This window comes from Chinchilla lanigera, unplaced genomic scaffold, assembly GCF_000276665.1.
Source record: "Chinchilla lanigera isolate Chin_1 unplaced genomic scaffold, ChiLan1.0 scaffold00122, whole genome shotgun sequence".
NCBI classification, from domain to species: Eukaryota; Metazoa; Chordata; class Mammalia; order Rodentia; family Chinchillidae; genus Chinchilla; species Chinchilla lanigera.
In genome coordinates, this window is record NW_004955523.1 from 3,545,440 (window position 1) to 3,570,171 (window position 24,732).

The window sequence follows — 24,732 nt, forward strand, 5'->3', positions numbered from 1 at the left end:
ACAGTGTAATATTAACAGGCATTTGTATTCCCTGAGCACACAACATCTGACACAGAGCTGGGAGATGTGGTAGGCAGTGCAAAAATGTGCTGGTCTGGGAGAAAGATGTTAGGGGAAATTCACAAGGGGATAATGAAGAAGCAACAAATTACAAAGTACCCTGAAAATGCTAAGTCATAAGCATAGAAGGCAAAACAGGAATTCTCTATGGGTGTGTGCAGAGTGAAAAAAGCTTATAAAATTCTGAAATTTTCAAGAATCAACTTTAGTAGTAATGGAGCATGATGAAAAATTAGGATGTAAGCAGGATCCATGAGTTACTGGGTGGTCTTTCAACTAAGAAACTACAAGCAATAACACCAAAGCGTTTTAAAAGAGCATTTAAAATGAATTTTATTGTTTGAATTTTACAAGTAGTCTTTAGAGGCTTCAAACAAGAACTCTGTTGCAAAACTCTAATAAATAGCTTGCCCCAAGTCCCCAAAGAAAATGAAAACAAAATGAGAACAAAACTCAGAAGGATAAGCAAGACTTCAGAATGCTTAGATGTTAGCAGTATTTCTCATTTACAAAGAGATATCAAGCAATGTACAATCTCCTTCATACAAGTGAGAGAAAGAGACAGACAACTGACATCTTTACAAAGCACTCCGAAATCTTCCTATTTCCACGATAGAAATGTTACTAGGAAAAAAAATTCCATGGAAAAATTACAATCTGGAATGAAACTGTAGCATAAAAATCTGGCAGTAGGTAAAGGTGAAAGGGGAAGAGAGGATTCATCCTGTCTCTTTGAGGGATGGACAGAGGCCCGAGCTGAGATTACTGAAGGAAGGGAACTTCCAAGCACATGCTGCTAGGTTGCTGAACGTTCCCTTAGACCAGAGTTACCACGGAAGGGGTGGAGGGGTCAGTTTAATGGCAGTTATGAAGGCAAGAGATGGGGGGGGGTCTCCTCAGGTCGGTCAGCAATGGTTGGCCCCATCCCTCTGCTCTGTAGCAGAGATGGCCCAGGGGACCTAACGAACCTGCATCACTAGACAGGAAAGACAGCACATTTGTAATTTCTGCGGCAGAACCCTTTGGATGGCTACAAAAGGATGCAGAAAATGCCGTGCTTAAGTTTCACACTGGGACATGCAGATTTCCAAAGCCCATTTTATTACAATCATTGCTCCTAACAAACAATAGTTAAAATTCATGACGTAAGATCTACTATTAGCTTTTCCTAATTACAAACACTGGTGTGAAGTCTTGCTTTGGAGAGAAGAATTTGTTAATTTGTTAATACAGTTATTTGAATAAACTTAAAAGTTTTGCTGTATCTGTAACAATTTCAAAAACTATATATACGTTTGACTACAACGCACTCAGAATGTGTACACATAAAGTTATACTGTGGAGGAATTTGGAGCTAGCAAGCTGTGGAGGTTGATTCATTTTAGTGGGGCTCACGTCAGCCAAACCAAACAGCCCTGAGGAGTGCACCTGGGACCCTCTTCTGGGGCCAGGAAGTGACGTCACAATGAGATCAGAGGGGGCCGTGACTGCAGGCCTGCCAGTGCCTCTGGGGTTTGCTGACTGGCTGCCGTGAGATGAGCGTGCTGGTCTCTGGAAGACAGGTACAGACGGCACCAGCTCACACCAAGTCCTTCCAGGGAGGTGGACCTTTTCTCAAAGCTCCTCCCTCTCCAGGCATTTTACAGACGAATACCCCTCCCCACTCAGCACATAAACAAAGTTTAAAAATGACCTTCCTGGGAACGGCTTTGTCGGGGTAGCAGGGAGACGTGGGTTACCTGAAGTAGAGAGCGGATGGGAACAGGCAGAGAGGCCGGGGCCTGGGCTTCAGTCCGCTTTGTTTTTACATACGTAACAGGTAAAGCTATTGTGCAAAAAAATAAAGACATTCACATTTTAGCAGTTAAACTTTTACTTTTTAACTTTTTTATTTACTTTTTTGTCTTTCTTTTCTACAAAAGGCAGATAATGACTGTTGACCCGCAATCGCTGTGTTGTGCACTCCGGAAGGGCAGGTGGCGGCTGGGGAAGGTGCTGAGAACGCTCCCGAAGGTGGGAAGGCCGGGCGAGAGGAAGGCGGGTCCTCCTGTCCCCCCGCCGTGCCTAGCTCATGTCTATGGTGTTGAAGACCCACTCCGTGAACTTCTTCAGCTTGTCCGAGGCGTGCTGGGACTCCTCCTGCAGCCGCAGGTTGTCCTCCCGCAGGTGCTGGACCTCTGCCTGCAGGTGGGCTTTGTCTTCCTTTTCCTAGGAGGGAGGAGGTGGAACTGAGCTGGCGGGAGGCCCCCCCGGCTCAGCTCCTGGAAGCAGCTACGGAACGCCTGCGCTGGCGCATCCCATCATCTCACTAGACCCTGGGTGCATCTGGTCCTGGGGCAGAACCACTCTAGGCCCAGGATTCGCCTGGAACGCAAATACACTGATGTGTATTTTAAAGTCTTTGTTAATCTTGAACTTTAGGCCATTGTTTTGGTGGCCACTGTCCTGATGAAATCAAACACCCAAGAAGAAAATATTCAGTAATCATGGTACAAAAGGCCAAATAACAAGGGCTCATCAGGGTCTGGGCTACTGATATATTACACAGGGCTGGAGAGGCCGAACAGGTCGAACGGCTGGCTGAGGTTCAGTCCTTCACAGAAAAGGAACAGGCTTTCTGCACATGTGCCAAGGTCTCTCTGCACTATGCCTGTCTGTGGGACCGAGCCACACATGCCGCTGAATGCACGCTTGGGAAAATCGCGCGGGGAGGAGCGCCCATTCCGATTCCGCCACCCCCACCCCGGCGGGGCTCAGACAGCCCCAGGGCTGCACACAGAGCATGTTTACCTTCTTCAGATCTTCGCGAAGCATCTTCAGCATCCCTTCCAACTGGTCCACTTTAGAAGCCAGCGTGGGGGAGGAGTCCTTACTGCTGGGAACAAGAAACAAAAGGCCACATCAGCAGGGACCTCCATGGCTGGACTTTCTTTCTCTTTCCTTTTGGCTATTGTCTTTTTTGTTTTGTAAATCTAAGGAGGCTGTATTTATAAAAGGGTTTTCACTGTCAAATTACTATGGCCACATAACGTGCATTTTTACTTAAAGAAAATGGTGGCTTAACAAAAGGTTAATACGGCCTTGAATAACAGCCAATCAGTGGCGTCCACTGTTAAAATGCTGTACCTTCTGACGAAGAACTGACAGGAGCGAGGAAGGTCTACTTTCTGGCATCGCAACACGGACACAAGCATCCTACGGTACAATGACTCCTTCGCGCCCTCTGAAGTGGGCGTGAGGGAGACGCTCCCCTGGGCTGAGGGCGGACGCAGCCTCTGCCCTAGCGCTGGCGCCACCTGTGCAGCCGCAGCCCAGTTACCCCGCCCACATCGCAGCCACTGAGCCCAGCATCTTACAGTATCTTAAAAGTAAGACTCTCGTTTCAAAAGCCCGTCGGTCTAAGTTAATGTCTCAAAGTCTGCGCCATCACAATCAGCAAGCCGTTCTCTTGTTTCCTCACATTTTATTTAAGTGCTAATACTGCCATACCAAGGGGGCTGCCACAGGACAGAAGGCTTCCAACTGGTCAGACAGGACACATAGAACAAGCGCCTCTGCCGGCCTGCTTCCCGTCTCTCTGCTACCTGAATCCAAACGGCCTGCTGGGTCACAGTAAGTTGCAGCCACATCCTACAAGCCTGGAGTCAGGCCAGAGACCCTGACATCTTCCTTGGCAAAGCAAGCAGCGGCCTCTTCCCAGAGGCTGAAGGGGAGGCCGTGATGACTCCGAACCTTCTCTGCCAAGGGATGAAGGTATTCCTCAAAACCCGGAGTTCCAGCTAAAGTCCCTGGCTATGGTGACCCGCGTCGACGCCTTGTGCTTATTCTAAGTTTACAAGAAGCTCCAGCGAAAACCTGGACTGGCAGGGGTGTAACAAGGCCGCTGGTGAATGAAGCCTGACTTCTAAACTTCTCAGACAGGGCGCCAGCGAGAAGCCGACAGCGAGGGGGTGTTAAAAGGGAAGTGGTCGAGTGTCCCCACACCTGCACACTGTGGTCCGTGGACTGTCAGTTCTGGGGCGGGCCAAGGCCAGAGGTGTGGCAGAACGGGGGCGGGGGCAGCTAGCGGGGGCGGGATGCCCTTTGCGGAGCCGCTGCGGGCTCTCAGGACGGACACCGCTCTCGGGAGCCGACCCGACTTCTGCAGACTCTGCTAATGAGCTGTACCGCTGAGGACACTGACAATACTGAAAAACACACGCGGGGGGAGCAAAACCTATGCTCAGTGGGAAACAACTTACTACAGAGAAAGACACACTGCTGTGAACCCTCTCAGAATAGGCAAGTACTCAAAAAAAACCTTCCACTCGCAAGGTGTATATTGTACGGTATATGGCCACGTGTCTTCTACTGCAACGCTTTTTGAAAAAATGTAAAGATTCACTTAGTTTTGAGTCAGGCCTTGCACTCCACCTGTACTTGTTCAGTCCGTCCTGAACAAAGAAAGGCAATCGTCAGTCTGTAACGACAGTCTCTCACACTTGTCTTTGTTAGAGACTGACCCTAAGAAAGCATGTTTTGGGTTCTCTTTTGACCCTGCAATTTGTTTTACTTTTTAAGTTCCCAGCAGCCAACTTCGCTGCCGTTCGGCTTGCCCCAGGGGTCCCAGTGACAACAGCGGGTGTGGCGTCTGTCTCTCGGCGCTCCCGCACACCTTCCACCGAGAGCACACCCTCGAGGGCTGCTTAGGAGCCCCCAAGTTCCCAGCCCCACACCGTGTCAGCACCGCCACACCAGCCCGGCCTCTCCTGGGACTCTGCTTCTGACCACGGTTCACAGACACCTGGGTTCTTCAGCCCCCTCCAAGTCTTAAGGGTAGAGATTTCAAGTCAATCCATTATTCTGCAGCGAGAGGTGTTCCTGCGTGTTCTGTGGCTGGCCATAGTGACGCTTTAATGTACAGCAGTGTCACACCTCCAACCCCAACCACCCACGGCTTCACACGGGGCAGAGAGAGAACGCAGTCTCTGCAGGTTAAATGGAGGCCATGAAGTCTGTGCTCTCCACTCGGAAGAACATCCGCGGGCCTCAGGTCTTGCGTACTCTTTACTGCCCTTTATTTTACACACACTCTGAAACACACTGGGGGGCTCGGGAGACCTGAGGCAGAGCACTGGGAGCTACAAGACTTAAAACAAGATGTCACGCTTAAACTATGGCCATCACGGCAGCTACACGAGACTTGAAAACCGGACTGCAGGACTCAACAGCGCAGCGCCTGGGGGTACTCCGTGCAAATGACTTCTCCTCCTTACCTGATGAGCCCCGGGGGCACAAACGTACTATGACATTAAATAGTATAAATATTCGTAATTATGACTGTAAGCCATCAAGGGCAGTTCCACTGTACTTACAGTACCCAGTTATGAAGAATTTTAACTAATCAGCAGAACGGCACTTCAGGGAGGAGCTTCGCTCAGCGCGCGCGGCCCTCCGCTTCCGCCCGGCCACACCCGCGGCCGCATGACCAACCTGCTGTACGGCTTCAGCGGAACCAGAGCCTGCTCCTCAAGCGGATCGCTGTTGGACGCTGCGCTCAAGGGGCGATGGCTTTCATCACTAGCAGCAAAAAACGAGGCTCGCTGGACTGGAACGAGGTGAGAGAGAAACCACTGAGTATTCGGAACCGCGGGCCTGGGCTTATCTCCCCAAATCCACACCTGTCCACGTGGACAGCCGAGTCTAAACACACAGGCTTGCGCTGGAAATCTCTCATTCCACATAGGCAAGGTGTTACCGCTTTACCTAAAGGAGGACAGTAACACTCTCCTTTAAAAGGCAGCTTCGAGAACCCCTTTCTAGCGAGTCCTCTCCCCAGCTCTCCTTGCCTTCAAAGCAGGATTATGTTAACTGTTTTGCTAGCGAGAGGCACTGCGCCAAATTTCCAGACCAAGGCTTTCTATGTACTGATGACAGAAATGCATTCCAGATTTAGGATTGAACTGCTCAAAACGATTTAAAGTAAGTTTTACACAACGTGCCCGGTCACTCTGGTGAGCTTTAGCTGAAGTCCACCTCTGATTCAAAGTAGCCCAATGTAAAAATTCCCATGAAGGGGATTAACCCACAAACCAAAAAACCCAGTCAGTGCTAGAGAATTTCCATCAGCGAAACAGACCCGGAGGCAATGGGTAGTTACTGGGTCAGGTTCTGCATTCTGCGGCGTAGGACATTTCCTACCCAGACTGAAACTCGACTGGAATAGCAAGTCTCAGGTTTGCCAAATAAAAACAATAAAAGAAAACAATCATCTGCGATCATAAAATAAGGACCACTTTAACACCCAAAATTTCAGAGTAATCATTTCAGAAGTCTTTACTCAAGAAAAGAGAGTGGACAACCTTGTGTCAACACCGTGCACTGCTTTAGTCTTTTCATTTCATCCCCGTCCGCAGCCCTGGGCTAAGAACCGCAACACACAGCAAGGGCGCAGCTCGCGGGCTGGCCAAGCAGCAGCGGGGGCGGCCACGCTGCCACACACGCGGTGCGTGAGAGAGGCAGGGCCAGACTGTGGGGCGGGACGGCATTCCCACCTCGCCCGCGCTTCACGGTGGTGCTGTGCCTGGGGGGGGGTACTGCGAGTCAGACCTTGGGGTGCTCTCCCACTAGACTGTGTCCCCAGCCCTTCTTGTTTTAAGACAATCTCACCAAGCTGCCCAAGTGGGACTCGTGATCCTCCTGCCTCAGCCTCAGTAAACGCAGCGAACAGGCCGGGCTATAGTGATGTCGCCGCGACGTGAGGGAGACCCGCTGAATGTGTGTGCTTTTCCGTGACCTGAGGGCTGGGATGTCACTGCTCCCTGCCTTGCCCACACGCGGGCAGGTGATGCAGCGGAGGGAACAGCGAAGTTCCCGTCTGCTCCCTACTGAGGGCTCCACAGCGGCTGGCTGGCGGGGCTCCACCTGGCGGGGCAAGTGTGCGTGCCGCCAACACGGCCAGGGCAGCAGAGGGGTCAGCTGGGAGCACAGCGCCGGCAAACCGCAGCGCCGTCCTGCAGGACGCCATGCCGTCCCACGTGCCTCTCAGGGGACTCACCCTCATAGGCTTTGGCAGCATCGACCAAGTTGGACCAATCCAAATCGGCAGCAGTGTCAGGCAGGGGCATCAGGCCAGGGTCAGGCATGGGCTGCCTTCGCGTCTCCTGGATGTCGGTGAGGGAGCTGTCGGAGGCTGAGAACTCTCCTGGAGGGGCCAAAGGACAGGATGGTGCTTCTGCCCACAAGAGAACCACTCAAGAACTTACCCACTTCCTGTTACCACAACAGATCTGGAAGCCCCTTGTTACTGGAATCGGTGTCTGGTCTAGCAGGCCATTAGTGGCTATGGTAAAGCTGACTTGAAATTCAAACTGGCTTCTCAGGCTTTCTTCATTTTAAAAATGAACTCCACCACCTTTTCCCCTTGAAGGAGCCAGGGGCAGTCAGTTTTGACGCCAAGGCCATACGTCTGCTTCCGAGGGAGCTGTGTCTACAGCAGGGACCGGGTGGCTCTGGCGCTCATCTTCCCTGCATGGAGTCAAGCGACGTAGGCTGACAGGGAGAAGCCTACTCCCACAGAGAGCTGGATCCGCAAGCGAGCCCAGGGGTGCTCGTTCCCGTAGAAGGGACAAAGGGCTTACTCTTACCTGGACTGGGAGCTGGGATCTGCGGATTCCATCCCTGGGACTGGTGAAGGCCAGACCAGATGCATCCCCGGCCCAGGTCTGTCCCACATCCCGGGGATGGCCCACTGGCTCCCACACTGGGTGTACCCAATCGGCGCGAGAGTGCTAGTCTGCTCATATGGAGCCAACCCACGAAGGGCCTTTAGCACTGGTACCGGCATAGTTCTCCCCGAGGGTCAACATTTTTGTAGCAACTTGGATTGGTTTGGCTTAAGCCATGTATCTAAGGTACCCAGCTCTTTCTAAGGTGACAATCTGCTGGACACAAAACCATTAACAACTGACACCTTAACGCACAATCTGCTTAGCCTGGGGGCAGGGAGGATGAGCCTGCGACCTGCTCCACGCCCTGTGAGGATGCCGCTACTGCTCCAGTTCACCAGGTGGACACAGAAAGGGAGGCTGCGGGGAGCGGGGAAGTGCTGTGCCCGAACGTAAATGCCCTCGGGAAGCAGAAACTGGGACAGAGCCAGGGCAGACACCAGCGCCGGAGAAGGGCTTCTCAGAATGAGACTGCTGACATTAAAGTCCACACAAATGCAGAGCTACAACAAAACTTCCTACTTCAAGGCTTGTAAAATACCTGTTTACAAGGGGTTAAAGAGTTTCATCTGCTATGCCAGGGTATATTTAGTGCTCGTCTTCCCTTTCAAATTACGTAGGGACAGGCCCTGAAATGCAGTTGCTAGTTATTAATGTGCTTAAAATTAGCAAAGTTATGAGTAAATGGAAGTCAACAAATACTGCAAGATATTAAGTGTTCAGCTCTATTTAAACATGTTTCCAGAGGCTAAGTAGGTGGAACAGATAGGGTGTGTGTCACAATCCCTACACCCTCTATCTCTGGGGCCCAATTTTCCACACAGCAGGAAGAAAAAAACCTTCTCCATTTCTTGCAGTACATTTCAGTGGTAGCCAAGGCACAAGCTGAGGGATCTGCCCGATGGAGACTGCTCGGTTAGATCCGGACTCTCCACAGCGCTGCTTGGCTTTCAGGAACGCGCAAAGGGCGATGGCAAGGTCCTGAGAAGGTGGCCCGTTCTTCCCTTCCTTCCCCACCGCGTTCTATGGGCTCCCCGCTCCCACCGCCCCAGTTTCCTAGCTGTCCAGTGACCACAGAGGAGCTAGGGTTCTGGGCAGAGCTCTCGGAATGTAAGCCTCTAGGAGGCAGGCAGCCCCACTGCGCTGGGAACATGGAGGGGAAACGCTTCGTTATGGCAGAAGTTACCAAAACAAAACAGAAATAACCCAAACGAAGCTGCAGAGAAATAAGCGCTCAAGGTAGCAGGAAATTACAAGAGTAATGGAATTCGGGGGTGAGCGGCCCCAACATGGGGGAAAGACAGAAAAAGGCAAGGGGCAGGTAACTTTACTATCGCAGGTTTGAGTCCAGTGGCAGAAAGTGATGATTTCGTGTACTGACTTGGGTTCATCACAGGTGACTTTCTGAAGTGAAAAAAAGCTAGACTCAGGCTGTGTGTGGCTGGGAGGACTGCACGGCCCCTGAGCAGCGTGGACCGTGCTGGGCAGGGCGAGTGGCACCGCATCACCGAGCGGGACGGAGACCGCGGGGTACAACGGCACGGGAGAGGGCTCCAGCACAACGCAGGGCAAGCGGAAGGTTTAGGAAACACAGCTCCGGAGAAGGGGAAAAAATTGGTGAGTATGCACGCACAAAAGACACACAAAGGCTGCAGCAGAATTCACACGAGGGAAAATGACAGCCCGCAGGTGGGACTGCAGTGGCGTGTGATAAACCACCAGGAACACAAGGTCCCGTAGGAGGTATGTGCTGGGCTGGGCCACGGCTGTCAGAAGGGTGTGGAACACTGCATGTGGACAGAGAGGAGAAAGGAAAAGACCAAACATAAACCAAAGCCCCCAAATAGGCCCCTTAAGCAAACTGGGACCTAGCTGGGCCGCAGAGAACACATAGGACACACGAACCAATGGCAAGCACGTGGCAAGCGCTACCGGTAAGCTTGTTCCTAAGTAACACTTGCTCACCGACACCAAAGGTGACAGATAGCCTTGCAGCCCGGAACGGATAAAGGACAACGGTAAGTCTGGGGTCTGCGGTGGTCCTGCAAAGCAGGGGATGCACCTTTCCAAGGAGTAACTAATCTAGCTTCACCCGTTTGCCCAACCCAAACAGCAGCTGGCCCGCTTGATAAAAATGCCAATTCCGACTACTCCTCTGGACATGCAAACTCAGCAGGCCTTGCGTCGGGCCCTGGAGCCTGTGTCTGTCACAAGCACCCCGGGCGCCCGCTGTGCTCGGGGTGAGCGTGCAGCAGGACTCCCGAGGGACCCGCCCTGAGTGAGCTGAGGGGCTGCGCACTCACCGTGCAGTGACTTCATCCCTAAGGTGTACGAAGGCCTCCGCAGGGGGAGAGACTTGGGGAGGGAAGGGTACGTGCTGCTGAAGAGGACGTCGTTGGGCAGGGCCTGGTCTAGCAGCGAAGCCCTCGAGGTGAAGAAGTGCTCCCTCTGGCCGCTGTAGATACTCTCGTCCGACAGCGTCCGGTGCAAGGCCCGCCTCGATGTGGGGGTGGTGGGGAAAGGAGACTGAGGGGATAGCGGCTGGAACTGGAAGACAGCCAAGGCAGGGAGGTTAGTGTTCTGGCCTAGGCGCCCCAGACCAAGGCTGTGGGGGGGGAAGGGACAGGGCTGCCACCCTGGATGCGCCTTTGTGTATGTCTGTGCCCTCAAGGCGGCCCCAGGCACGACTGCCTCAGAGCCCAGAGCACGGCCCGCAGCACCGCGGCGCTCAGTGTGTCCCTCAGACCTGGGATTAAGTGGGTTTATCAACATGGTGTGGTGGTTTCACTCAATCTTGTGTCTTTGGCCAAACCGTGTATCTTTGTGAGTCCCACTCCTTTCTATAAAGTGGGAGTACAACATCCGTCATTAGTGAAATGCTAAGGCTAGTCACACTGGCGCAGCTCAGTGGAGTCAGGAAGTGCTGTTACGGTCTCCAGGGAAATAGAGCCATGGCACCAGGAAGAGCAGCCTCAGAAGCTTGTATGTGTTTGTTGGGCCACTAGGGCATCTGATCAGCAAAATGTGTTAAGTAACAGGTAGCTCTAGAGCCAGGCGTGGTGGCACATACCTGTAATCCCAGCACTCAGGAGGCTGAGGCAGGAGGATCGCTGCCAGTTCGAGGCCAGCCTGGGCTACAAAGTGAGCTCAAGGCCAGCCTGAACTGCATAGCGAGACTCTGTCACTAAATAAATAAGTAAGTAAGTAAGTAGCTCTAGGTAAACATTTAACTACTGAGTTACACTAATTGAGTCTCTCAAGGTAGATGGATTTCATGGTTTTGAAGGTTTTTTTGAATATGCATTTCTATTAATGGAATAATAGAAGGTCGATTTTATAAATGACAATTACTTCCAGACAGATGTTATCTTTATAACATCTGTATCTGCCTTGGTGACCAAATGTGGTTTTACTTGACATTTTGCTACAAATGGCAAAGCTCCTGAGGTCCCTTTTCAATGAGAAACGACAGACACACGCATGATATTTAAATAGCAACCCGAAGCCAACCGACTACCTATCTGGCCTCTGACTAATATTGTTCAGTTCCTTCTAGGACGCCTCACCTTGACAGGGGAACAGTGTGGAGTGAAGTGAGGAGGGCTGAGTCACTGCTGGCAGAAAGCCACTGTGGGGCTTTCCATGACACTCTGAGGGGGCAAGGAGCGAAGGATTTAGCAACAGCCCATCCAGGTGGCTAACGTTACAGACCCAGATACGCAGAATTGACACTCGAGTTCATTCCTGCGCTCGGGGCTCGGCACAGTCAGCAAGCCAAAGGTTAATCACGTCAGTCCGCTCTGGTGTGGTGTGCATAGCTGCTGCACAAATGATTCATCAAACACACTCCAAAAAGCCCAAGATATAACCAACTGGGTAAAAAATGTGTGAGCGGTTAAATCCAAGGTACACTTGCCTAGAAAACCGAGCTGCTACGATGCATGCTTTGTGAAGCACCTGGTATGGAGGTGACATTTTTTTCCCCTCACTTTACGGGTAAGAGTGTTAAATCATTCTTAGAGAGGTTAAATCGTTTGCTAATTATAGCTTTGTTTTTGTTATTTTTTCCTCAAATTAGATTATCACATAAGGCTCCTGCCTACCTAAATAGCTCTCAGATCTCTACTCAAAACTGCTGTTACATCGTTTTTAGCACTTCTGGTTTTAGTAAAGAGATTTCCTTTTCCAGTCTTCACCTTGAGGGTTTTGTAGGAAAGTCTCCAAAATTCTAGCCTCAGCCTCTTTGAGAATATGAATATATTTCAAGACCCTCTAGGCAATGGGAGTTATTAAGTCACAGCACCCTACACCATGGAAAGGTAGCGCAGGACGTGGAAGGAAGCAACCTGCCCAGACAGTTTCTGCCCACTCCAACATAGCCGTCCCCAGTCTTATCCCAACAGTGAGACGGCCTCTCTCCTGTCCCGCTTTAACTCCAGTCTTAAAAGTGCAAATCTACCCAGTTTCCAAGAGTGCCCCTGTCTGCATTGCACGTGGTACTCGGGATGCTCAGGGCCACTGCCCAGTGCGCTTCCAGCCTTCGGGAGAGAATCACAGTGGAGGCAGGTGTCGTATCTGGAAGGGAGGCTGGGGAGACAGCTCAGTGGCACAGTGCCTGCCTGGCAAGCATGAGGTCGTGAGTTCGATTCCTGACACCAAAAACCCAAAAAACCTGGAAGTGATTTCAGAGAGCACCTAGACAGGTGGGATGGGTTCTCCAACTGTAGCCCAAGGAGCCCGAAGGGTTTCCGATAGCCTGCTGCTGGACAGGTGGTACAGGGGAGCCTCAGGCACCCATGCCAAGCTCCCTTTCCCATCAGAGAAGGTCAGTGCTGCACACTGGTCTTCCATGTGTCATTTCACTTTCTAAAAGGGTCCCTGAGCTTTCAAACCACTTGGGGACCACGGATCCTCAGCTCTGTTTCACAGCCGAAGGACGGTGTGGACAGGGGGCACCTTGCTTGCAGGTGGTCTCCTGTCCCCTTTCCTGCCCTCCGGCTGTCACTGGACTCAGTAACAGCTCTTCCTACGCTTCCTCCGAGCTACGCCGAGCCCTGGCTGGAAGGCGGGACTGAAAGTCCGCGCTGCTGTCTGTTCGCTCGTCAGACCGTGAGCGCCCTCAGCAAGGTAGGCCAATCCTGTCCCGACCTGCAGGCGAGGTTCTGTAGAGGGCTACAGCTCTGCCCCTGCTCCTGAGGCCAGGGCTGGAGCAGCTGTGCGGGGGCCCCCAGCAGCAGCCTACCTGGCAGAGCACTGCCACATCCTGCCACAGCCTGTGCCGGGCACCCTCCTCTGCTGGTGGACGAGCGTGGGGGTGCCAGCTCGTAGGCAGCACTCGCCACCCAAAAAAGCCACTGTGGCATGTGAGTGGGTTCCTTGTCTCACAGCCGAAGCTGGCCTCTCTGGAACCCTGGACCCTGCTGCCGCAGCTCGAGCCTTGCGCAAGCAGGCCTGGGAGCCCCTCTGCACGCAGGCCTCGGTGACACCACGCGGACCACTCGGCCGAGCTCGTCTGAAGCCGAACCGCTCAAGAACAGAGCAGCGCTGAGGGCCGAGCACGTTCACAGCGCCCGCTCCCGGCCTCCTGCCGCAGCGGGTCCGAGCCTGCGCAAGCAGCGCCTCTGCAGAGGGTCTCGTCCCAATCCCAGGAGAAGTGCAGCCCTGTTTCTAATAGGACGGTTGAAGTAACCCGTTTTGGAAATAAAAGCTAAGATCTGGAATAAGGGCAAAACAGACATTTGCTGTCAGTCATGTGCACTGCACAATTAAATCAGAAGAGCGAGAGCTCTGAAGTGTTAAACTAGGAATTACAGGGAAGATTCCTTTCCGAGCAGCACCCCCTCCCCTCAAAGTAAAAATGCGAAATGATTTTTATTTTGAAACTGGCACTTAAAAATTTTAATACACCTCTTGGGTTTTGATGGATTAAAAAGTTTAAAGCACGGCTGTGTGCAAGGTTGCTAAGGAAACCACTTGTACCCTGAGTCAGAGTGCCAAGTGCTGGTTTCTGAAACAGAAATGGCAGAATGGCTACATTATAAAACAATTCAGCTTATATAATAAGTCAGGTTAACAGAGCATTTACTTCTCAGCAAAACTCCAGCGTGACCCCCGGGATACGGCGGTGATTAGGTTCAGGAGGTGAGCCTGACCTCGGGGAAACGCGGTGGGGAAGCTGGAGGCCGCACGCGGCTCCTGCCCGGAGCGCCTCTTGTGTGTGAGGCTGGTGACGTGAGGGAATAATCCTCACTCCCCCTCCAACCCATTCCCCAACTCTTCTAAAATTGAAGTTTTCTAGTCACTTCAAACAGACTCTAAGTCATCAAGCTAGGAATATCAAAATAGAATCCTGCAAAATTCACCGCCCAGACCTTTCTGAGGTGGACTCCTTTCTCCTGGGGCCGACTCCTTTCTCCTGGGGCTACCCAACGTGTTTCAGATTCAAGAGGAACTCCTCACCCCAGCTTAGGAAGTATCAGCTCCGACCCCGCACACCTCAGGGGACGAGGGCCGGGAGACCCACAGGAACCTCAAAGCCGCCTGCAGCTGAGCTGGGCAGAACAAACCCTGTCACGTGGTTCTACAGGTCCAGCCACGGACACACAAGCACTCGTGCAGAACAACTCGGGCTTGGAAGGGGCGGCCGGGCTTCGGGACTGTCAGAGTGGCATCGAAAGGTTCTCAGGGCACTCAGCTCTGGCCAGTCCCACAGTCGTGTGTGTGGATGTGCTGCACTGAACAGGTGGGCGGTTACTTCTGGCAGGAATCATGCACTCTTCTAGGACACGCCAGAAGCGGCAGCGGCTTTGGGGCAGGGACAAGGTAACAGCACCCAGTGCTAAAGAGACCGGGTGTGGGGACAGAGCACTGCAGGACACGGAGTAAATCCCTGCGAAGACGGGGAGGGGGGGGGGGATACAGGAAGTGGGATCAGCACTGCGCCTCCTTAAAGGTGCATTGTGACCATGGTCCCATCACAGCTGGCTTCTAATTGCCTTTCATTCCAAGTTCTGCCTTGTACCTTAAAATTCTTCTGCGATTCGGCAGTTGGGCTTTCAAGGTCAATAAGCTTCTTTAGATCCTCCTCAATGGTGGATTTGGAGGTGGGCTTTGGAGATGCCCGGAGGTCCCTGGTTGAAGCACGCAGCCTGGTGTGGGATATTTCACTGCCGTCACTCTGATGGCGCCTGGGAAGAAAGGGAAAAGATGGTGGAAACCAAGTCAAGTAGGCTGACTTGGGTACCATAGGCTCTGAAGGATGAAAGATGAGAACTGACAGAAAAATGCTAAAGGAGAGCCGGGCATGGTGGCGCACGCCTGTAATCCCAGCACTTGGGAGGCTGAGGCAGGAGGATCGTTGAGGGTTCGAGATCAGCCTGGGCTACAAAGTGAGCTCAAGGCCAGCCTGAACTGCATAGCGAGACCCTGGCTCAAAAAGAGAAAAAATATTAGAAGTACCGCTGCCTATATCAGATACATGCTTATTAAAGAAACAAAACCAGTTTGAAACAGGAAATAAAATCTGATGAATAGAGCACTCTTTTACAGAAAACTCAGTTGTACTGCACCCAAATTAACAACAGACCCACGAGGGGAGCACAGGCTATGAGTCCCAAATGCGACCGTTAACAAACAACAACAAACTGAACAAACCACTTAACTTTTTGCTGTAAGACCATGCCAGAAAGTCCTATTCTCAAGAGCACTTGCTAATATTGCCTGTGGCTCTACTGGCCCCGTTATTAAGAATTCCATGGAAAGGCTGAGATTACTAGAATCAAAGATGAGCGTGGTCTTAGCTCAAGGCAGTCAACTGTCTGGAGCATGTCCCTCACGTACACTCTCCCCCAGGACAGCGAAGATTCTCAAATGAAATGCTCCGCAGGATATTTTATTTAAGGGATGAGGGTGAGAAATAATTGTGCTTTTTTGAGACGGTCTTGCTGTGCTGCCCAGGTTGGCCTCCAACTCTCAGTGAGCCTCCTGCCAGAGCCTCCAGAAGTGCTGGGATTAATGCGTGCGCCACCATACCCAGCTGAGACTGACAAGTAACAAAGATCTCCCTTCAATCCCCCCGACCAAACTGAGCCCTCCGCACCTCTCAGCCTGGCCCTGTGCCGGAGGAAACCACCCCAACCTTTCCTGTTCTCCACCATGCTGAAAGCAAGCCACTCAGCAAGAGAAGAAAAGAATTCTTACTTCCTTGTGTCCATAAATCCCACGGAGTTAATGGTTCCTTCAGGTTTCTTCCATCCAATCAGGTACTTGCTAGTAGCGCCCTGGCGAGGGTAAAAAGTCCTAGGACCGGAGGAGGAGGAGGAGGAGGAGGAGAAGGAAGGCGCGAGCTGTGATGAGGTGGCAGGGTGCAGCTCTTCTTTTGGTGAACTTCTGGCACTGGAGAAGACGACCGGGCTGGCGGAGTGCCGGGAGCTCATGGTGCTGAGGAGGAGCAAGCAAAGACAAAATGACTCAACCCCCCCCCAGGCCACCACACCGCTTAGAGAAGCGGCGCCCCCGGCAGGGGCGAAGGCCGGATTGAAGGACAACGAAGTTTTCAGAACATGTTTAATGGGGACGGCTGGCTGGCCTTCCTCGCTCTCTCACTGTAATTTAAATGTCTGTTCTCAAAGTGACACACGGCCACTGGGGCTCAGTCTGCACTGGAGATATAAAAATTAGTTAACACCACCAGGGACATTTTCAAGCATACTGGCACCGCTGCAATTTGTCGTGGTGGAGTCTAGAAGTGGGGACGGGAGAAAGAACAGCAAAAGGAGCAGCAGTCTCGGGGCCGGCTGGCGGGCCTTCTTCAGAAGTGGCAGCAACGGTCGTATTTCCCAAGGCCCGGCCAAGGAGGGGAGGGGGCTGAGTCAGGGACACAGCTCTCTGCTCACACCCAAGGCCACGGAGTAGAGCGGAGCTCTGCTTTTTCATGGCATCTCACAATAATAGTGACTCTTAACTCCAACGGACGTCTGGCTGCCTGAGGGTCAGTGAACAGCATGCGGACCCAAAGCACTCCTCAGCGGTTCCTCCCCTGGCCAAAACCTAACAGCTCTGACCTGAGTAGACACGGACTTCAGCAATACTGGGGCAATCAGTGCTGATGACTCAGTTAAGACGAATGTCCTGCAGTGTGAGAGGATGACAGAGGGGGGACTGGGCGAGAAATACATGGGAATGCTATGCTATCCTTGCATCTTTTCCGCAAGTCTGAAACTATTTTAATGTGTTTTTTTTTTTTTAAGTAAACAAAAAAAGCCAGATCCTAACGGTGCTAAGACAGTATTTACGGTGAAAGTGAATCTCGACACTCTCACCTCAAACCCTACATAAAATCAATTCCAACTGGATTGTACATGTAAATGTAGAGCTAAAGATTCTAAACTACAACATGGAAGAACATTTTCGGATAAAACAGATGTTTCTTTAATAGGATCATACTGAAGCCTATTAGGAAAATATTGAAGCCTATTTAAAATTAAGTTTTAGGGGCTGGGGATTTAGCTCAGTGGCACAACACCTGCCTGGCAAGCACAAGGTCCTGAGTTCGATTCCTGGTACCAAAAAAAATTAAGTTTTATTCATCAGAAATCATAGAATATGAGGCTATATGCAAAAGATAACCGCCAATAAGCTCCTATCCAAAATACGTAACTAAACTCTTAAGATCAACAAGACAACGTAGGAGAAAAATGGGTAAATGATTTGCAAAGCAACTTGGAAAGACGATACCTAAAAGCCCTATCAACACTGGTGGTCAACATCAACAGTTACCAGAAAAATGCAAATTAAAACCATAAGGGATCACTACACACTTATAGGATGGCTAAATTTAACCATTATGTGATATTAAGTGCCGAAACGTTGTGAAGCAACTAGAACTCCCACATACTGCTAGATGGAGCAAGGCCTGTTACAGCCACTTTGGAAACTGGTTCTCAACCCCCTACTAAGCTGAGAGATAGAACGTATGTACGTACAAACTCAAAACAAATGCACATATATGAGTAGCAAAGGGCATGTACAAGACTTTGTTATATTCCCAATCTGGACACAACCTAAATGTTTGTCAGAGATGAATGGGTAAATGAGCTGTGAATGTCCTCACAATGTACATACAAAGGTACCTCAGTTCACTAACGTAAGTCTGGAGTTAAATTCATGAACCAAAGTGCCACTGTATACAATACAGAAAAGGAAACTAATGCTGCCTGCAACACATGGATAAGTCTCATCCATTATAATGTTGATGTATAGACACCAGACACAGAGTAATACATAGTGTGAGCCCACACGTATCAAGTTGAAAACCTGGCAAAGTGCATCTGAGTTTCCCATTCAGGGCTGTGATCACCTTGGGGAGGAGGTGTGAGGGCCTGGGGAAGGAACGGGATGTGGGTAATGTCCTAGTTTTTGATCTATGCAGCGATCATGTAGGGATGAACGCTTAGGACCTGTGCCACCTTCCGTGTAAATGTTATCCTTCCATAAAAAATATCCTCAAAAAAAGCAAAGGTTGATAACTTGAAAGGGAGAGGTACCATCAGTCCAGGAAGCTGTGCCAGCAGGGCAGGATGTGAGGAACCAGGGAAAAGCCCCTCAGAGGAGCTTCCCATGCTAACCGGAGCTGATCACCTCAGATCACACAGGACCATGCCTTTGTCTTTATAACTAATCAGGAAGAACTGGGCTCAAATTTTGCAAAAACTTAACGCAGTAGTCTAGTCTCACTCTAATACCCCTACCAATGTTTCCAAAGTAATTTTTCTAGTTAGAGTGGAAGAAACACTCATAAACCTCCAAGGGCAATATAAATTGAAAAGAAATGCAATGTTATCTTTGGTAACAAATACTCCATCTACTTGCTTTTAACATTAAGAAAAGCATATAAAGCTCCTCAATAAATGAGGTACATCAAATAAGAAAATAATAACCAGATCTTTGTCATGGAAAGGAGATTAAAAGTGGAAAGATGGACTAAGAGAAAAAAAGACAGAGAGGCTGACAGGGTCCTAAAGAACGACCAGAAATCCAGATTGACAGGAGCACAGAGGAACAGAGGCAGCACTGACAGAGAGGCTTGTGAAACACAGGAGCGCAGACTTGGCATACTTTAGCAAATCTGCTGTATTGCTTCAGTTACTTGGAGACACTATTTAGTCTTCACTTTGTGCCGTTTTTTTTCTTTACTGTATCTATCTCACATACATACAGACCTGTCTCAAGTCTCACCCTGGCTTACACCTGAAGCAGATTCTGTGAAACCACACACACACACACACACACACACACACACACACACACAGGGTCAGGCTCTACCTTACACATCTCTCATTGTGGACAACTGTATGCTTGTTTTAACTTCCTATTGTGATTGGTATTAACAAGTGAGTGAGGTGTGTCTGAGTTGCTAGCAGTCCTCAAACTTTAGCATGTTAAAATAAAGACTGCTAGCCCCCTCCCCAGAGATTGTGATGGGAGGCATGAGAATTCACACTTCTAACATGTTCCCAGGAAGGACATGGTTCATGACCCATTCTATAAAAACCACTGTACTAGAAGTACATCTGAACTGCCATGTTTCATGTTTTTCAACATCAAGTGTCTTGATAACATGGACACTAAAAAAAAAAAGCCAAAACCTGGGACTTTCAAAAACTAAATGCTTGCTCAAAACAGAAATAATCAGGCAGGAGAACAAAGTAAATTACATAGTCCAGTGATTCACAAGTCATTCCTCCATGTTGTACGAAATAGCTATGCTGGTTTTAGTTGCTGTAGGTATTCAGTATATGATAACAGAAACTTCACAATAAATGACAAATTAACTCATTTTTAAATGTAAGGAAGAATTATGCATGCAAGTAGCATATTATACTCACACTGTATCTAAAGCTGGTTGCTTTATTTTTACTGTAAAAAGTTTAAAAAGTAAAACATGAACAATTCTGTTTACAAGTGTATCCTGAGAAGCACAAGTACGACCACTGAATGCGATGCTTGGTTCTGTCTGTGACCGTGAGGGCTGACACCAGCTCCCAGGTGTGAAATGCCAGGACACTTCTGTTCACTGATGCTTATAACCAGACAGCCCTATTTAATAATTGATTAGGCTTGGGAACAAAGGCACAAGCAAACACAAATGAACGAATTCACTGGCATGTCTTCCTTAATGTACACAACTCACAGCAGGACCAAAATGAACATTTGGTGGGCAGATGAGCACTGCTGGGGAAGTTTTCTACAATATGTGAGTCCAAATCCCAGAGATGTTAATTTCACAGAGTTGGGGAGGTGTTAGGAGATTTGGCAAAATCTCCCGAGAAGGGTGCATAGCAATTGAGAGCTCCTGGTCAAACCCAACTGCATTACTCCTAGTGTCATGATTTGGTTAAAAGTCAATCTCATACCTGTCGAGACACAAAAAAAGTGAACCTAGGGAAGCAGTATTTCTGAAGCTGTGGACTGTGGCCCGTGCAGGCGCTGATGCTGATGCAGGGTCCTGGGCTCATGTCAGATCTAGAGCCTCAGAAATCTGTATTTTATACAGTTCTGAAAGATTCTCATGTTTCCTGGAATTCAAGAATTACTATGCTCTAAACTACACCAGTTAAGAGCTGCTCCACTGTGGGCCACACTCTACAATGGGTCTGTCTCCTGCTCTCCAGAGGCGTGGCTCCATCAGGCCAGCTAGGGGCGAGGCTCCCGGCGCTGACAACGCTGTGGTCTCAGACCACGCTGAGGACATGCTCCTACCCACTTCACCTACGAATCTCTAAGGTGGGTTCAATCAGTGTAGCTACCACGAACTCAACAGCTACCTGCTGTTTAAGGGGAACTGTGGCAACGCACTGTTTTGTTACCCTGGAGAGCTCATGTTAATTCAGTACGTTACAATTCTGTTTTACCCATGGTGACTTAACCCCTTCATAGGAATTATGTAAGACGGCATTGAGCTAACAAGATGGCGGAAAAAACCCTCTGGTAGACATGCAATCATAGCTTGGTGCTCAACTGCTTTGAAAATTACCGTATTTGGTGTTCAGCGCATTTTAGCTTGAAAATTTTTTCCCAATACTGTACTTGTCATTTGTTTGGTACTCACCCAATAAGCTAGAACTGGTCCACATCAACTGCCTTGTGATTCACGACCCTTTCCAGGAAAACAACTTGGCGTTCACTGTTTTTTGTAATCGTTTTGCCTACCAGAACCAACTAAGGATGAGGACCGAGGTACCACCGTGTCAGCAGGGGCAACTGCACTTCCTGTTGTTTTCCTCACTGTAGAAAAGGTGAGTTTAACTGCAAGTACGATAAACTAGACTACGGAGAACTCAAACAGGGAGTCCTTCCATTCTACACCAAGAGACTGTCACTAGTTTTGAAATAAACCATAGGGGACCATCGTGGATTGTTTGACCATTCCAGTACATAAATTTTGAAAATGAAGAGAGGACACAATACCACATATAAAAAGGGGGTAAGGTGCAACAGGGTAATCAAAAATCTGGGACAAACTTCTCAACTTGATGTTTAAAGCCATGAACCACAGATGTAGTGCAACCTGGCTATTTTACATACCCAGTTGTAGTGAAACTTTACTGGGGGCATGGCTAATTACAGAAGTGATGCTGCTCATACTGGGCGCTTCCTTGCTGGCTTTGCAAAGCGATCCACCGCATGTGCTGGGTATGCACAAACGTCAGCAATCAGAGCCGGAAGTGCCAGACCTCTGAGAGCCACGGAAACTGTTCTGAATTTCTGCATCATCGCTAAGACCACCCCTTCTTGCAGAAAAACATCTGCCTGCCGCAGGCTGTGCCATCAGAAGCTGCTGAAGGGAACACTTGGAGCCATCTACTATTCAGGAACGGGGCGAAGGCCTGCTAAGGATGATGTTTTCAGGAGGGAGAAAGTAGCAATTAGTCACCTGACAAATGGCTATGGCAAAATCTGGGCTCAGGCTGAATGCTGGCCTAGGACCAAGGGGAGGGCACCGATCGGGTTTCCTGTGATTGCTTGTACAAATAACAAGCATTTGGGTGACAGCTACTGTGGAGGATATGATTAAGGAGGACTCCTCCTACTGCGTTCAGCACTAGCCAATTCTGTCCTCTATCCAATGCTGGGCTCCACCACTGATGAGGGGGCTTCCGGAGACACTAATTCCAAGCCCCCGGGAAAACAAACAAGTGAAGGAGGGATGCGTAAGCCGGCAGGGGGCTATGCAATGATCTACAGGAAGCAGATATTGAGGAAGCAAGAAGGCGCTTCAGAGATCACTGCGGACCACAGCGGAGAAGTCGGCAAAGAGGCCCTGAATAAGGAGCTAACAAGGTATCTGTTCACATCAGCATTTAATTGGGTACAGTTCAGACAGTTGTCATGTCCAAGTTTAGCATCTAAAAAGGATAAAGAAAAAGCAGGGAAGCTTGGAAATAGAAAATGATATAGGGTGAAACATAAAGGAATAGTTACAGGAGCTGTGAGAGGTACATGCTTCTTGAGGGGAAAGTAGATAGCTGCTTATGGTAGGTGATGAACAGCTTAAAGGAAATGACAAAAGCTTTTGTCTCAAAGACATTTACAGGTTGCAAAACATTTAATAACCTTTCTTATTTTCAACAAACACAGAAGAACAGCCATTTAGTAGGCGGGCCAGGTACTAGATTACAGATAAAGGCCCCGCTTGGTGAGTAGGTCTGACTGGTCAAAGGCCACAAAGCTGGCCAGTGGTTCCACAAAGATGTGGGCCTGATCTCAGGCTCCGAATCTGTCTTCCTTAAGTTCCCTCTGAGCTACGTGGTGACGGTAAAAATGTGCACGTGGTTCTGTACGTGGACACCAGTGGGCCACAGGACTGTGAGGACCTGAGGGAGATGGAGTGCAGGGAGGCTTAAGAGGACCAGCATTTAATGTGGACAGGCAGAGGTCCGGACACCACAGCAAGTGAGGCTGGAATGTTGCAGAGATGTGCAGTCCAAGCACAGGGCAAAGTGGCTTTCCAGCTTTATAAAAAGTGGTCTCAACCCCAGTCCCCACATCAGACGTAACACTGGTCTGCAGGATGAGAACCCTTTATGCAAGCTGAGGAGGCCCTTGCTTAAGTGTCTTGCCTACCATCAAAGCCAGAACTATGAAAAAAACAGAATGCTTTAAAAACGTATTAAAGTTAGAATGATCTTCACTCCTCCTATATTTGCCACTAGTCTCTTTTGTTTTTGAGTGGTTCATTTTAACACCTGAAAGTGAAATTAAAATCTCTCCCTAGACTTCCAAGCTTTTATAGAAAATATGTCTATATTCTAATTAATACTTTTTAATTATAGAAAGTTATTAGTACGTACAGTGTCTCTTAATGACACCCAAATATAACACCCCATGTGATTACCAACCCGCATTCATGCTGCTCAGGGGAGGCCGGCGAAAAACCTGCACCATCATCAACAGGGAGAATGGATGACGGGGGGCAGAACAGCCCAGCCGGAAACATGCAGTGGGACTTAATCACTGTAATTTAGATTTTTGTCATCGAGTCCCAGGTAGAAGCTCTTTTATGCACTGTCAAGAGATCTCCACATTAATTGCCGTTCCTGTCTTCTGAGGACACACACACTCCAATTTGCTGTGATTTCAGCTTCTCTGGCAATGCGCACTTGGTGGCTGAGTCCCCTTTTCCTCCAGCAAAGCAAGGCTGCAAAAGCTCTGATTATCCAACTCACTCTGCCAAGATCAACAGTCTGAAGTTAGAAAGCATCCCTGTTTACCAGTCTAGAAATGAATGTGACTCAACCTTTCGGTGGGTGGGAGGCTCTGCCACCCTCCCTGAAAGGCTACATTCTTCTCTTCTCCAGTAAGTTTGACTTTCAATAGAAGAGTTATTTCTAAGTGAAGATTTCAATGATTTTGCATGGCCCATTTGAAGCAGAACATTTACATAACCCTTTGGGCCCAGTCAGCGCCTTTAGATATTGCAAACCCAGGTGTCCAGGGGTCTCTGTAATTCCCCTGGACTCACCAGACAAGGGCATGTCTCCACGTTCCGCATTAGGGGCCCAGCTCTGTCCAGCCTCCCCCACAATGATGGCATTCTTGACGCAGCCTTTATAACTGACTTTCTGCTGCCATCACCTTAGCTGGGAGAGATCTCTTCAGATGGAATTAAGAAAATGTACCCTCCTTTCGAAATAAGGAACTGAAAGAAATGAGTCCAGTTCAACCTAGAAACTAGAGAAATCATTCTGATGTGGAAAGGTCTAAATCAGTGCACAGCCTACAGTTGAGACAGCAAGTGTCACAATTCTGTGCCACGTGGTTCTGTATCTATATAACGTTGTACTGTTACAGCATACGATGCCCAATTCTGTTTCAAACACATCTGTCATCCCACTGGAGTCAAATACAACTTCCTGAGTACTAGAAGGGTAGCTGGATGCCGAGTACTGAAAACACTCGCACCACGTCCCCAATTGCTTGGTCTGCTTGCGTTTCCAGACCACGGGCAGCCTTTCAAAATGACGACACAGGTGACAACAACAACAACGCTGTCCTCCACACTAAGTACATCCTCAGCTCTTTCTATTTCAAGACAAGATTTTACTAAGTTGCTGAGGTGGGACTTGAACTTGTGATGTCCCTGCTTCAGCATCCCAGAGGGCTGGGATTATAGGCATTTGCCATTGCACCCAGCAGTCACAGCCATTTTAAAATCTGGAACACGGGAGTGCTAGATAAAAACAAAACTTGTGAGATGCTTCCAACCACAGGGCCAAGAATTTTAAAAGAAGGATAGATTAAAAATCTTATCAGTAAGCAGACTGAAAACACGGACCATATTAAACCCAAATTAAGTAGAGGAGGTCCTTTTCTCATTAGGATTACCTGAAATTTACCAAGAGATCATGCACTTGGCTTCCTATTTGAAAAATATAAAGCTAAATTAAGTTTCTATTATTTTTTTGTA

At 49.4% G+C, this 24,732-nt stretch overlaps 1 protein-coding gene across 7 annotated transcripts in view; it reads right to left on the reverse strand.

Moving 5' to 3' along the window:
* Window positions 1-367: 367 nt before the first annotated feature.
* Window positions 368-24,732, reverse strand: part of Sipa1l1 (signal-induced proliferation-associated 1 like 1) — a 362,523-nt gene continuing 338,158 nt past the window's right edge. For 4 of the 7 annotated variants that reach the window (XM_005409446.2, XM_005409449.2, XM_005409444.2 and 1 more), the window contains 7 exons: window positions 15,966-16,205; window positions 14,788-14,953; window positions 10,070-10,313; window positions 7,097-7,243; window positions 5,533-5,647; window positions 2,851-2,935; window positions 368-2,268 (listed from right to left, as the gene is read on the reverse strand). In XM_005409446.2, coding sequence (XP_005409503.1) covers window positions 2,125-2,268; window positions 2,851-2,935; window positions 5,533-5,647; window positions 7,097-7,243; window positions 10,070-10,313; window positions 14,788-14,953; window positions 15,966-16,205 — 1,141 coding nt within the window. In that variant the 3' untranslated portion in view covers window positions 368-2,124. The remainder of the gene's footprint in view (window positions 2,269-2,850; window positions 2,936-5,532; window positions 5,648-7,096; window positions 7,244-10,069; window positions 10,314-14,787; window positions 14,954-15,965; window positions 16,206-24,732) is intronic. The other 3 variants (XM_005409450.2, XM_005409448.2, XR_264641.2) reach the window with 2 other exon arrangements.